Source organism: Opisthocomus hoazin, unplaced genomic scaffold (genome assembly GCF_030867145.1).
Source record: "Opisthocomus hoazin isolate bOpiHoa1 unplaced genomic scaffold, bOpiHoa1.hap1 HAP1_SCAFFOLD_214, whole genome shotgun sequence".
Lineage (NCBI taxonomy): Eukaryota > Metazoa > Chordata > Aves > Opisthocomiformes > Opisthocomidae > Opisthocomus > Opisthocomus hoazin.
This window is the reverse complement of record NW_027449023.1, coordinates 48,339-62,065: the sequence shown is the minus strand read 5'-3', so window position 1 is coordinate 62,065 and position 13,727 is coordinate 48,339. Positions and strand designations below refer to the sequence as shown.

At 65.1% G+C, this 13,727-nt stretch overlaps 1 protein-coding gene across 1 annotated transcript in view; it reads left to right on the top strand.

Moving 5' to 3' along the window:
- The first annotated feature begins 1,884 nt into the window (after window positions 1-1,884).
- LOC142360240 (lysine-specific demethylase 5C-like) overlaps window positions 1,885-13,727 on the top strand; it is a 12,159-nt gene continuing 316 nt past the window's right edge. The window contains 21 exon segments of the mRNA XM_075412450.1: window positions 1,885-2,129; window positions 2,131-2,163; window positions 2,165-2,302; window positions 2,304-2,538; window positions 2,541-2,761; window positions 4,935-5,019; window positions 5,132-5,247; window positions 5,320-5,490; window positions 5,572-5,706; window positions 5,783-5,906; window positions 6,768-6,842; window positions 6,845-6,945; window positions 7,031-7,189; window positions 9,093-9,104; window positions 9,106-9,169; window positions 9,172-9,212; window positions 9,288-9,635; window positions 9,638-9,723; window positions 11,629-11,791; window positions 11,874-11,993; window positions 13,525-13,719. Of these exon segments, the coding sequence (XP_075268565.1) occupies window positions 2,103-2,129; window positions 2,131-2,163; window positions 2,165-2,302; window positions 2,304-2,538; window positions 2,541-2,761; window positions 4,935-5,019; window positions 5,132-5,247; window positions 5,320-5,490; window positions 5,572-5,706; window positions 5,783-5,906; window positions 6,768-6,842; window positions 6,845-6,945; window positions 7,031-7,189; window positions 9,093-9,104; window positions 9,106-9,169; window positions 9,172-9,212; window positions 9,288-9,635; window positions 9,638-9,723; window positions 11,629-11,791; window positions 11,874-11,993; window positions 13,525-13,719 (2,649 nt within the window). The 5' untranslated portion in view covers window positions 1,885-2,102.

The following is a 13,727-nucleotide window of genomic DNA, read 5'->3' as shown; positions in this document are numbered from 1 at the left end:
AGAACGGACACAACTCATGGCAGCGATGGACGGCGCCGGCATGGTTATTTTTCTAACCCCCCCCCCCCCCCATTTTTTTCCCCTCCCCCTCCCCAACCCCCTTGCACGTGGCTCGTGTTTGGCTGCTCGCGCCTCACCCCCCCCCCCCCATTAAGGTGGGGGCACCTCTGGGTGCCCCCTCCCTCCTTTATCGCCATCCCGGGGGTCCGGCAGCGAGGATAGCCCCCCCCCCCCCCCCCCCCCGGCTCAGGCTGAATGTCACATGGCACTTTAACCCCCCCCCCTCCCCACCCCCCACCCATCCTTAGCCCCCCCCTCCCCAGCTCCGGACGCTCGCGGGGGGGTGGGGGGTGGGGGGGGGCACCCCAGGCGTCCGGGCCCGCATGCGCCCGCGCCGGGCGCTGTATATAAGAGACTGTATATTTGATGCTTCATAAACCGGCCGGCCTTTGGCGTGTCACCCGCCTGCGCCCCGTTATTTGGGGGGGGGGGACACACGGGACAGGCACCTATAGGGGCTATAGGAGCCGGGGGGGTGGAGGTGTAGGGGCTGGGGGGGGCTTTAAGGGCCGTAGGGAGATGTGGGGGGGGGGGGGGTAGAGAGGGGTTGTGGTGGGAGGCGGAGGGGTTTGGGGGGTGTAGGGGGCTGGGGCTATAGGGGAGTGGGGATATAGGGGTCTGGGGGTATAGGGGACTGGGTAGGGACCCTGGGGCTATAGGGGTTTGGGTCTATAGGGGCCATACTGGGGACCCTGGGGCTATAGGGGACTGGGGCTATAGGGGGCTGGGTCTATAGGGCACTGGGGCTATAGGGGCCATAATAGGGACCCTGGGGGCTATGGAGGGCTGGGGTTATAGGAGTCTGGGTCTATAGGGCACTGGGGCTATAGGGGCCATAATAGGGACCCTGGGGGCTATAGAGGGCTGGGGTTATAGGAGTCTGGGTCTATAGGGCACTGGGGCTATAGGGGCCATAATAGGGACCCTGGGGGCTATAGGGGAGTGAGGCTATAGGGGCCTGGGAGCTATAGGGGCCATAATAGGGACCCTGGGGCTATAGGGAGATGGGAGCTATAGGGGACTGGGAGCTATAGAGGCCATACTGGGGGGCCTGGGAGCTATAGGGGCCATAATAGGGACCATGGGGCTATAGGGGTCTGGGGCTATAGGGGCCATGATGGGGACCCTGGGGCTATAGGGGCCATAATGGGGACCTTGGGGGCTACAGGTGCCATAATAGAGACCCTGGGGCTATAGGGCCCTGGGAGCTATAGGGGCCATGATGGGGACCCTGGGGTCTACAGGCGCCGCTGAACGAGGCGGGGCCCTCCTTAGCCCCGCCCCCGAGGGCGGCGCTCGCCGCGCCCCCGCCCCGCCCCGTTCCCCCCCAAAGGGCGGCGCATGCGCGCTGCGCCCCTTTAAACGTGCGCAAGAAGCCCCGTCTCCTCCGCTGACCCAACCGCGGAGGCGAGGCGGCGGCGAGGATCCCTCCGCCGCGTCGAGGGGGCGGAGCCTGCGGACTATTTTCTCCTCCCGCCGCGCCGCCTCCCCCGCGGACCGCGGGGATTGGGGTGTCGGGGTGGGGGCGGGGGGGACACCCGCGACGTTTTCTCGCGCTCGCAGCCGGTCGCGGCTACGCCCCGCGCTCATCCCCGCACCCACCCGCGGCGGAAGGAGACGGCTCCCGTGAGGAGAGCCGCAGAACAACCCCGAGCGCGGCGTGCGCTCCCGCGCATGCGCAGTGTGCCCGGGAGGAGGGGGGGAACGATAGGAGGAGGGAATCCAAGATGGCGGCGGCGGCCCGAGGGCCGGGGGGACCGGGCAGGCCTCGGGCTTGAGGCGGGCGGATCGCGGGGCGACCGGGGGCCGTTCGGCGGGGCCGGGGGGTTGCGGGGGGATCCCCGGAGGCAACCGAGCTCTTCTCGTTTTCTCCCCCCCCCCTCCTTTCCCCGGGGTTTGGGGAGGGGGGGGGCGGCCCGCGGGCCTGTGAGGGGGCGGCCCCAGGGCCTGTGAGGGAGGAGGCGGCGGCGGCGGCGGGGCCTCCATGGCCCCCTGAGGGGGTTCCCCCCGCGGGTTCCCCTTTGCCGGGCGGGGGAAAAAGGATGGAAGAAGGGGAGCAGCAACGCGGAGGGGGGCGGTTGGGTCGAGTGGGGGCCATCCCCGGGGGGGGTCCCCGCCTTGGGGCACCCCCCCACCCCCGGAAGGGGACGACGAGGCCAAGCGGGGCCGAGGAGGGGAATGGGGGGGGACGGAGCCCACCGGTGACTCCGTTCCCAGCCGGTCGGCTGCCGCCCGGCCCCCCCCCAGTTAAACCCGCGGGGGAGGAGAAGGCCTCGGCGACCCCCCGGCCCCCCAAAGCCGTCGGGGAAGCGAGGGGGAAAGGCGGGGGGGGGACTGGTAAAGCACCCGGTGGGCGACCCCCGGGCGAGGAACGAAGCCCCCGCAAAACCCCCGAAGAACGGGGAACCCGGAGCGGGGATCGCCCGGGTGCCGAGGACAAGGCCCGGAGACCCTTCGGGGGTCCCCGCAGCGGGGGGGAAACCCTCGGGGTCCCCCCGCCGGTGGGGAGCAACGCGGGGAGTGGGGGTCGCCTTGGTTAGCGGTGACCGGTGAACTGGAACCCCCCGAAGATTTTTTACCCCCCCCCGAATGCCCGGTCTTCGAGCCCAGCTGGGCCGAATTCAGCGACCCCTTGGGTTACATCGCCAAGATCCGCCCCATCGCCGAGAAGAGCGGCATCTGCAAGATCCGACCCCCGGCTGTGAGTGTGGAAAGGGGGGGGCCCCGGGGGGGAGCTAAGGGGGGGTGGGGGGGGGCTCTGTCCCACGGCGGCGAGCGGCCTCTCGGGGCTGTGGGGTTGGATTTGGGAGGGGGTAGGTGCCCCCCGGGGGTTTAACTGCCCCCCTGTGGGGGGTTATCTTCCCATTTAGGGGGGCTAACTGCCCCCCGTGGGGGGTTATCTTCCCATTTGGGGGGGCTAACTGCCCCCCGTGGGGGGTTATCTTCCATCTGGGGGGGCTAACTGCCCCCCCGTGGGGGGTTATCTTCCCATCTGGGGGGGCTAACTGCCCCCCGTGGGGGGTTATCTTCCCATCTGGGGGGGCTGACTGCCCCCCGTGGGCCGGTATCTTCCCATTTAGGGGGGGGCTAACTGCCTTCGTGGGGGGGTATCTTCCCATTTAGGGGGGGTAAGTGCCCCCCACTTTGGGGATATCTTCCCATTCAGGGGGGTTGTAACTGCCCCACATGGGGGTATCTTCCCATTTTGGGGGGGGGTGACTGCCCCCATGAGGAGTTATCTTCCCATTTGGGGGTGTAAATGCCCCCCATTGGTGGTATCTTCTCATTTGGGGGGGTAATTGCCCCCATGAGGGGGTATTTTCCCGTTGGGGGGGTAATTGCCCCCCACTTCAGGGTATTCTCCCATTTAGGTGGGGTAACTACCCCCTATGGGAGGGTAACTGCCCCCATGTGGGGTATCTTCCAATTTAGGGGGGGGTAATTGCCTCCATGGGGGAGGTGTTTTCCCTTTTAGGGATGTTAAGTGCCCCCACTTTTGGGGTAATTTCCTATTTAGGGGAGTTAATTGCCCCCTTGGGTGGGGCAACTTTCTATTTAGAGGGGTTAATTGCCCCTCCCGGGGGGGGTACCTTTTAACCTCATTTAAGGGGGTTAATTGCTCTCTTGGGGGGGGGGGATGTTTTCCCATTTGGGGGAGTTAATTACTCCCCTGGGGGGGGAGAACTTTCCGCTTGGGGGTGTAAGTGCCCCCGTGGGGGGGTTCTTCCCATTTAAGAAGTTTAATTGCCCCCCCACGGGTAGGGGTATTTTCTTAGGGGGGTTCAGTGCCCCCCTAAACCCTCCCCCCCCGGTAAATACCCCCAACTCCTGCTGTGTTGTGGGGGTAAATACCTACTTGGGGGGGGTAAATACCCCCAAGAGTGCTATGTGGGGGAGGGATACCACCGGGGGGGGGGGGGGGGGTGTGAATAACCCCGCGTGGGGGAAGTAACCCCGGTGGGAGGGAATAACCCCGGGGGGGGGGGTAAATACCGGCCTGGTTTGGGTAAATATGTGGGGTATGGGATCCGTATCTGCTCGGCTGGGGGGTAAATACCCCCACGGCTTTGAGGGGGGGGGAAATGGTCCCCCTCACACGTGGGGCAGACCAGGGGGGTCCCAGCTGGGGGTGGATTTTGGGGGGCACTGCGTGGTCTGGACCGCTGGGGGGGGGGCAAGGGCCTCCCCCCCTTCCCCCCCCCCGGCCTTATGCTGCTTTGGGGGGGGGGATGAGCTGACCCCCAGGAATTTGGGGTACCCCATGGGGACTTGGGGGGGGTCCTACGTGTGTGTCGTGTGTCCCCCCCCTCCACGCCGGCCCTCACAACAACAACAGTGACACGGCCAATATGGCTGCCACCGCCGAGCCTTTGTCTGGCGAGCGGCGGGGGGGGGCCCGGCCGGAGCCCGCTGGGGGGGTCCCCAGGTCGGGCAGCGCCCCTTGAAGCTGGGGGGGGGTCCCTGGAAGGGCAGGGGGGCAAAGGGGGTGTTCAAACCCTCCCCCTCCCCCCCCCTCTGCTTTCCACTTTCTCTTCGCGGCCTCGGTTCCTGTTTTTGGGGGGGGTTGCGTGGTGTCCCCACCGAGGGGGGGGCCCTTTGTCCCCTTTCCCAGTTTGGGGGTGCCCCGGCGCCTGGTTTTGGGGGGGGACACACGCGGAGGCCGATCCGGTGTCCCCCCCCTTGGCGAGGTGGAGAACGGCTTCCGGGGAGGGCCGGGCTCGGCCGCGTCGGGCGTCACGGCTTCCCCCCCTTCCCCCTCCCAGCGTGGGGTGTACGCCGTGGGGCTGCCCCCCTGCCTGTGTAGGAGTTGGGGGGCTGGGGGGGGCCATCGCTGCTCACCCCCCCCCCCAATTCCCCCCCCGGTGTCTCCCCAGGACTGGCAGCCCCCCTTTGCCGTGGAGGTGGACAACTTCAGGTTCACCCCCCGCATCCAGCGCCTCAACGAGCTGGAGGTGAGGAGCGGGGGGGGGGGATCCCCTCTTTTCCCTCTCCCCCCACTGATTTTGGGGCGCGCTCAGGACTCGCCCCCCCTATTTTCGGACCCCCCCCCCATCCCGTTCGGCAGGCGCAGACCGGGTGAAGCTGAACTACCTGGACCAGATCGCCAAGTTCTGGGAAATCCAAGGCTCCTCGCTCAAAATCCCCAACGTCGAGCGGCGCATCCTCGACCTCTACAGCCTCAGCAAGGTCTGGGGGGGGGGGATTATCAATATGGGGGGGCTCTGGCTTTGGGGGTGCTTCATGACCCCCCCCTCGCAGGTGGTGATGGAGGAAGGGGGGTACGAGGCCATCTGCAAAGACCGGCGGTGGGCTCGCGTGGCCCAGCGCCTCGCGTACCCCTCGGGGAAGAACATCGGCTCGCTCCTGCGCGCCCACTACGAGCGCATCATCTACCCCTACGAGATGTACCAGTCGGGGGCCAACCTGGTGGTGAGAAAACGGGGTTCGGGGGGGTAAACAAAGCGGGGGTTCGGGGGGGACCAGCCCGCGCTGAGGGTCTCTTCCCTTCAGCAGTGCAACACGCGGCCTTTCGAGAGCGAGGAGAAGGACCGGGAGTACAAACCCCACAGCATCCCGCTCCGCCAGTCCGTCCAGCCCTCCAAGTTCAACAGCTACGGCCGGCGGGCGAAACGCTTGCAGCAGGAGGTGAACGACCCCCCCCCCTCAACCCCCTCGTGATTTGAGGGACCCCCTCCCCACCCTGAACTCTCCCACCCCGCAGCCGGAGCCGACGGAGGAAGACATCGAGAAAAACCCGGAGCTGAAGAAGCTGCAGATCTACGGGGCCGGCCCCAAAATGCTGGGCTTGGGCTTGGTGGCCAAAGACAAGACGCTGCGGAAGAAAGGTAAAGGGGGGGGGGGAACTCGACTTGGGGGGGCGCGGGGAGGTGGCTGTGACCCCCCATACCCCAGAATCCTTCCCCCCCAGTGCAGAATCCTTCCCCTTCCCACCCTGAAGTCCTCCCCCCCCCCCCCCCCCGCCCCGGAATCCTTCCCCCCACCCCCCCCCCCCTTACCCCGGAATCCTTCTCCCTTACCCCAGAATCCCCCCCCCATCCCAAAATCCTTACCCCTTACCCAGAATCCTTACCCTGAAATCCCGACCCCCCCGACCCCCGAATCCCCCCCCCACCCCAGAATGCCCCCCTTTACCTCAGAATCCTCCCCACCCTGAAATCTTTTCCCCCTTACCCCAGAATCCCCCCCCCACCCCGGAATCCTTCCCCCTTACCCCAGAATCCTTACCCTGAAATCCCTCCCTGCCCCCCACCCCGAAATCCCCACCCCAGAATCCCCCCCCTTACCCCAGAACTCCCCCCCCGAAATCTTTTCCCTCTTACCCCAGAATCCCCCCCACCCTGAAATTTTTCCCCCTTACTCCAGAATCCCCCCCTGCCCCAGAGTGCTTCCCCCCTCCTTACCCCAGAACCCCTCCCCACCCCGAAATCCTTCCCCCTTACCCCAGAATCCTTCCCCCCACCCAGAGTGCTTCCCCCCCCGCCCCAGAATCCCCTCCCACCCTGAAATCCTTCCCCCTTCCCCCAGAATCCTTCCCCCCACCCCAGAGTGCTTCCCCCCCCGCCCCAGAATCCCCTCCCACCCCGAAATCCTTCCCCCTTCCCCCAGAATCCTTCCCCCCACCCCAGAGTGCTTCCCCCCCTTACCCCAGAACCCCCCCCCCACCCCGGAATCCTTCCCCCCCGCAGACAAAGAGGGCCTGGAGTGCCCCCCCACGGTGGTGGTGAAGGAGGAGCCGGCGGGCGCCGAGGCCAAGGCCGAGCCGCCGTCCCCCGCGCCTACGCGGAGGCGAGAGAGGAGCTGCGGCACAGCCCCGAGCCCTGCACCAAGATGACCATGCGCCTGCGCCGCAGCCACAGCCAATTCGTAAGCGCGCCGCGGGGCGAGGCCGCGCCGTGGGGCAGAACCCCCCCCCCCTAAAAACCCTTTTCTTCCCCCCCCCCCCGGCCAGGTGGATTCGTACATCTGCCGGATCTGCTCGCGGGGGGACGAGGACGACAAGCTGCTGCTCTGCGACGGCTGCGACGACAACTACCACATCTTCTGCCTGCTGCCGCCCCTGCCCGAGATCCCCAAGGGCATCTGGCGCTGCCCCAAATGCGTCATGGCGGTGAGGGGGGGCTGGGGGGGGCCGGACGCGGGGGGGACCCCGCTCTCCCAGCCCAGGCACCCGCGGAGCGCCCTGCGCCCTCCGGTTCGCTGCACGGCCCAGCTAGGAGCCCCCCGCCCCGTCTCGGCTGGCTGCGGGGCTGGGGACCCCCCCGAAAGCATGTCTGCAGGGCTGGGGACCCCCCGAAAGCATGTCTGAGGGGCTGGGGACCCCCCGAAATCCTGTCTGTGGGGCTGGGGACCCCCCGAAATCCTGTCTGAGGGGCTGGGGACCCCCCCGAAAGCGTGTCTGCGGGGCTGGGGACCCCCCGAAAGCATGTCTGCGGGGCTGGGGACCCCCCCGAAAGCATGTCTGCGGGGCTGGGGACCCCCCCGAAAGCATGTCTGCGGGGCTGGGGACCCCCCCGAAAGCACGTCTGTGGGGCTGGGAACCCCCCCGAAAGCATGTCTGCGGGGCTGGGGACCCCCCCAGAAGCATGTCTGCGGGGCTGGGGACCCCCCGAAAGCGTGTCTGCGGGGCTGGGGACCCCCCGAAAGCGTGTCTGTGGGGCTGGGGACCCCCCAAAAGCATGTCTGTGGGGCTGGGGACCCCCCGAAATCCTGTCTGCGGGGCTGGGGACCCCCCCAGAAGCCTGTCTGCGGGGCTGGGGACCCCCCCAGAAGCATGTCTGCGGGGCTGGGGACCCCCCGAAAGCGTGTCTGCAGGGCTGGGGACCCCCTAAAAGCATGTCTGCGGGGCTGGGGACCCCCTAAAAGCATGTCTGAGGGGCTGGGGACCCCCCGAAACCATGGCTGCAGGGCTGGGGACCCCCCAGAAAGCATGTCTGTGGGGCTGGGGACTCCCCCGAATCGCAGCCAGGCCTGACTGTGGGGCTGGGGACCCCCTGAAAATGATTTCTGAGAGGCTGGGGCCCCCCCCAGAATCCTGTCTGTAGGGCTAGGGACCCCAAACTCAACATCCATCCTGTCTGAGGGGCTGGGGACCCCCCAAAACCATGTCTGAGGGGCTGGGGACCCCCCGAAAGCGTGTCTGTGGGGCTGGGGACCCCCTGAAAGCATGTCTGTGGGGCTGGGGACCCCCCCGAAATCCTGTCTGTGGGGCTGGGGACCCCCCAAAACCATGTCTGCGGGGCTGGGGACCCCCCCGAAAGCGTGTCTGCGGGGCTGGGGACCCCCCGAAAGCACGTCTGTGGGGCTGGGGACCCCCCGAAATCCTGTCTGCGGGGCTGGGGACCCCCAGAAAGCGTGTCTGAGGGGCTGGGGACCCCCCGAAAGCACGTCTGTGGGGCTGGGGACCCCCAAAAGCATGTCTGTGGGGCTGGGGACCCCCCGAAAGCATGTCTGTGGGGCTGGGGACCCCCCAAAACCATGTCTGCGGGGCTGGGGACCCCCCCCGAAAGCGTGTGTGTGGGGCTGGGGACCCCCCCAAAATCCTGTCTGCGGGGCTGGGGACCCCCCGAAAGCATGTCTGCGGGGCTGGGGACCCCCCTGAAATCATGTCTGCGGGGCTGGGGACCCCAAACTCAACATCACATCCTGTCTGTGGGGCTGGGGACCCCCCAGAAGCATGTCTGAGGGGTCAGGGACCCCCCCAAATTCAGGTCTGTAGGGCTAGGGACCCCAAACTCAACATCCTATCCTATCTGTGGGGCTGGGGACCCACCAAAATCTTGTCTGTGGGGTCAGGGACCCCCCCCAAAATCTTGTCTGTGGGACTGAGGACTCCCCAGCTCAATACCTTATCCCATCTGTGGGGCTGGGGACCCCCCAAAATCATGTTTGTGGGGCTGAGGACCCCCCAACTCAATGCTCTATCCCTTCCATGGGTTTGGGGACCCCCAGAATCATGCCTGTGGGGCTGGGACCCCCACCATGACCCCCTGCCCCCCATCCCTCTCTCCCAGGAGTGCAAGCGGCCCGCCGGAGGCCTTCGGTTTCGAGCAGGCGACGCGGGAATACACCCTGCAGAGCTTCGGGGAGATGCCGACTCCTTCAAAGCCGACTACTTCAACATGCCCGTCCACGTGAGTGCCCCGGGGACCCCTGCGGGCCCCCCCCGAGTCCCTGACGTCCCCACACACGCTGTTCCCCCCCCCCAGATGGTCCCCACGGAGCTGGTGGAGAAGGAGTTCTGGCGGCTGGTGAACAGCATCGAGGAGGACGTGACGGTGGAGTACGGCGCCGACATCCACTCCAAGGAGTTCGGCAGCGGCTTCCCCATCAGCGACGGCAAACGGAAGCTCTCGCCGGAGGAGGAGGTGAGGAGACCCCCCCTCAAGTCCCCAACCCCGCGGGGGTGTCACCGTCCCCTGGGGCGGGGGTTGACGCCGTCTGTCCGTCCGTCCCACGTAGGAGTACGCGGCAGCGGTTGGAACCTGAACGTGATGCCGGTGCTGAAGCAGTCGGTGCTGTGCCACATCAACGCCGACATCTCGGGGATGAAGGTGGGCCCTGGCTCTACGTGGGGATGGTCTTCTCCGCCTTCTGCTGGCACATCGAGGACCACTGGAGCTACTCCATCAACTACCTCCACTGGTGGGGGGGCTTTGGGGGGGCAGGGGTGATGCTGGGAGGTGGAAGGAGAGGTTTTGGGGTGTCCCTGACCTTGTCCCCCCACCCAGGGACAAGCTAAGGGTGGGGTATGGAGCGTGAGGAGTTTTTTGGGGTGCTCCTGACCATGTCCCCCCACCCAGGGATGAGCTAATGATGGGTATGGAGCGTGAGGAGGTTTTTGGGGTGCCCCAACAGTGTCCTTCCTACTCAGGGACAAGTTAAGGATGGGTTATGGCATGCAAGGAGGTTTTTGGGGTGCCCTTGATCTCGTACCCCCACCCAGGGACAAGCTAAGGGTGGGGTATGGAGCGTGAGGAGTTTTTTGGGGTGCTCCTGACCACTTCTCGCCACCCAGGGATGAGCTAATGATGGGGTATGGAGCATGAGGAGGTTTTTGGGGTGCCCCAGCCATGTCCCCTTCCATCCAGGGACAAGTTAAGGATGGGGTATGGCATGCAAGAAGGTTTTTGGGGTGCCCTTGATCTCGTGCCCCCACCCAGGGACAAGCTAAGGATGGGGTATGGAGTGTGAGGAGTTTTTTTGGGGTGCTCCTGACCACGTCCCCCCACCCAGGGATGAGCTAATGGTGGGGTGTGGTGTGTGGAGATGTTTTTGGGGTGCCCTAATCTTGTTCCCTCACCCACGGACAAGCTAAGGATGGGGTATGGAGCGTGAGGAGGTTCTTGGGGTGCCCCAACAGTGTCCTTCCTACTCGGGGACAAGCTAAGGATGGGTTATGGCATGCAAGGAGGTTTTTGGGGTGCCCTTGATCTCATACCCCCACCCAGGGACAAGCTAAGGTGGGGTATGGAGCGTGAGGAGGTTTTTGGGGTGCTCCTGACCACGTCTCCCCACCCAGGGATGAGCTAATGATGGGGTATGGAGCATGAGGAGGTTTTTGGGGTGCCCCAGCCATGTCCCCTTCCATCCAGGGACAAGTTAAGGATGGGTATGGCATGCAAGAAGGTTTTTGGGGTGCCCTTGATCTCGTGCCCCCACCCAGGGACAAGCTAAGGATGGGTATGGAGTGTGAGGAGTTTTTTGGGGTGCTCCTGACCACGTCCCCCCACCCAGGGATGAGCTAATGGTGGGGTGTGGTGTGTGGAGATGTTTTTGGGGTGCCCTAATCTTGTTCCCTCACCCACGGACAAGCTAAGGATGGGGTATGGAGCGTGAGGAGGTTCTTGGGGTGCCCCAACAGTGTCCTTCCTACTCGGGGACAAGCTAAGGATGGGTTATGGCATGCAAGGAGGTTTTTCGGGGTGCCCTTGATCTCGTACCCCCACCTAGGGACAAGCTAAGGATGGGGTATGGAGCGTGAGGAGGTTTTTGGGGTGCCCCGACCACGTCCCCCCACCTAGGGACGAGCTAATGGTGGGGTGTGGGGTGTGGAGATGTTTTTGGGGTGCCCTAATCTTGTTCCTCACCCAGGGGCAAGCTAAGGATGGGGTATGGAGCGTGAGGAGGTTCTTGGGGTGCCCTTGATATCGTACCCCCACCTAGGGCAAGTTAATGATGGGCTATGGGGCAGGAGGAGGTTTTTGGGGTGCCCCCTGACCACGTCCCCCACCCAGGGACAAGCTAAGGATGGGGTATGAGGTGAGAGGAGGTTTTTGGGGTGCCCCAACCTCGTCCCCCCATCTGGGAACAAGCAGAAGGTGGAGTGTGGGGCAGGAGGACTTTTTTGGGGTGCCCCAACCATGTCCCCCCACCCAGGAACAAGCTCAAGTTGGTGGTTTGGGGTGCAAGGAGGTTTTTGGGTCCCCCAACCGTGTCCACCTGCCCAAGCTACGGCACAGGGCGAGAGGAGGTTTTGGGGTGACCCCAAGCCCTGTGTTGGTTGGGGGGAGGCTTTTTGGGGTGCCCCTGACCCCCGTTTCTCCCCAGGGGCGAGCCCAAGACGTGGTACGGGGTCCCCTCCTTCGCGGCCGAGCACCTGGAGGAGGTGATGAAGAAGCTGACGCCGGAGCTCTTCGAGAGCCAGCCCGACCTCCTCCACCAGCTCGTCACCCTCATGAACCCCAACACCCTCATGGCCCACGGCGTCCCCGTGAGTCTCGGTCCCCTCAGCACCCCCAAAACTCCGCAGCACCCTTAGCACCCCGAGTTTTCACCGCCCACCTGGGTTTCAGGTGGTGCGGACCAACCAGTGCGCCGGCGAGTTCGTCATCACCTTCCCCCGCGCCTACCACAGCGGCTTCAACCAGGGTTACAACTTCGCCGAGGCCGTCAACTTCTGCACCGCCGACTGGGTGAGCCCCCCGCGCCCCTCAAATACCGGGGGAACCCCCAAAACCCGGGGGAGAAAACCAAAGCCTGGGGGAGGGGAGAACCCCCAAAACCCAGGGGGAAACCCCAAAAAACCTGGGGGGAGAAACCCTGAAACCTGTGGAGAAACCCCGAAACCTGTGGAGAAACCCCCAAAACCCTTGGAGAACCTCCAAAACCGAGGGGTAGAACCCAGGGAGACCCCCCAAAACCTGGGTGGAGACCCCCCAAAACCCGGGGGGATCCCCTGAAAACCCAGGGAGAAACCCTAAAACCTGGGGGGAGAACCCCCAAAACCCGTGGAGAAACCCCAAAATCTGTGGAGAAACCCCCAGACCTGGGAGACCCCAAAACCTCTGGAGACGCCCCAAAACACAAGCAGAATGCCCCAAACCTGGGGGGAGAACCCCCAGAACCTGGGGGGAGAAACCCCCAAACCCGGGTAGACCCCTCAAAGCTGGGGAAAGAACCGCCCAAACCTGTGGAAAACCCCAAAACCTGTGGAGAAACCCCCCAAAACCCGTGGAGAACCCCCCAAACCTGTGGGGAGAACCCCCAAAACTGGTGAGAACCCCCAAAACCCCTGGAGCCCCCCAAAACCCAGGGAGAACCCCAAATTTGGGGGACAAACCCCCAAACCCAGGGAGAAACGCCCAAACCTGGGGGTAGAACCCCTGGAGACCCCCCAGAACCTGGGTGGAGACCCCCCAAAACCCCTGGAGAATCCCCAAAACCCAGGGAGGAACCCCAAAACCCGTGGAGATCCTCCAAAACCTGGGGGAGAATCCCCCAAACCCCAGGCAGACCCCCAGAACCTGGGGGAGAACCCGCAGAACCTGGGGGGAAAACCCCCAAAACCTGGGGGGAGAAGCTGGGAGACCCCCCAGAATCTGGGTGGAGACCCCCCAGAACCTCTGGAGAACCCCCAAAACCCGAGGAGAACCCCAAAACCTGTGGAGAACCCCCAAACCCATGAGATCCTCGAAAACCTGGGAGGAAAACCCCCAAAACCTGGGGGGAGAAACTGGGGAGACCCCCCAGAATCTGGGTGGAAACCCCCCAGAACCCCTGGAGAGCCCCCAAAACCCGAGGAGAACCCCAAAACCTGTGGAGAACCCCCCAAACCCATGGAGATCCTCAAAAACGTGGGGGGAGAACCCTCCAAACCCCGTGGAGATACCCCCAAAACCCATGGAGAAACCCCCAGACCTGGGGGAGAACCCCCAAAACCCCTGGAGACCCCCCAAAACCCAGCGGAGGCCCCCCAAACCCCGTGGAGAAACCCCCAAAACCCCTGGAGCCCCTCCAAAACCCAAGGAGAACCCCAAATTTGGGCTGGGCGCTGCTCGAACGGGGAGGAGGACGCTTGAGGAGCTCCGCGCTGGGATTTTCATTCGCCGCCGCCGCGGTTTGAGCCGGGGACGCCCGTCTCCGTGCCCCGCTGGGTTTTAGGGGTACAGCCTGACCCCCGCCAAATTCGGGGGTCGGCCCTGACGCCCGCGCCGTGCCCCGCAGCTGCCCGCCGGCCGGCAGTGCATCGAGCACTACCGCCGCCTCCGCCGCTACTGCGTCTTCTCGCACGAGGAGCTGATCTGCAAGATGGCCGCCTGCCCCGAGAAGCTCGACCTCAACCTGGCCGCCGCCGTCCACAAGGAGATGTTCGTGCTGGTGCAGGAGGAACGCAAGCTCCGCAAAGCCTTGCTGGAAAAGGTCGGGGA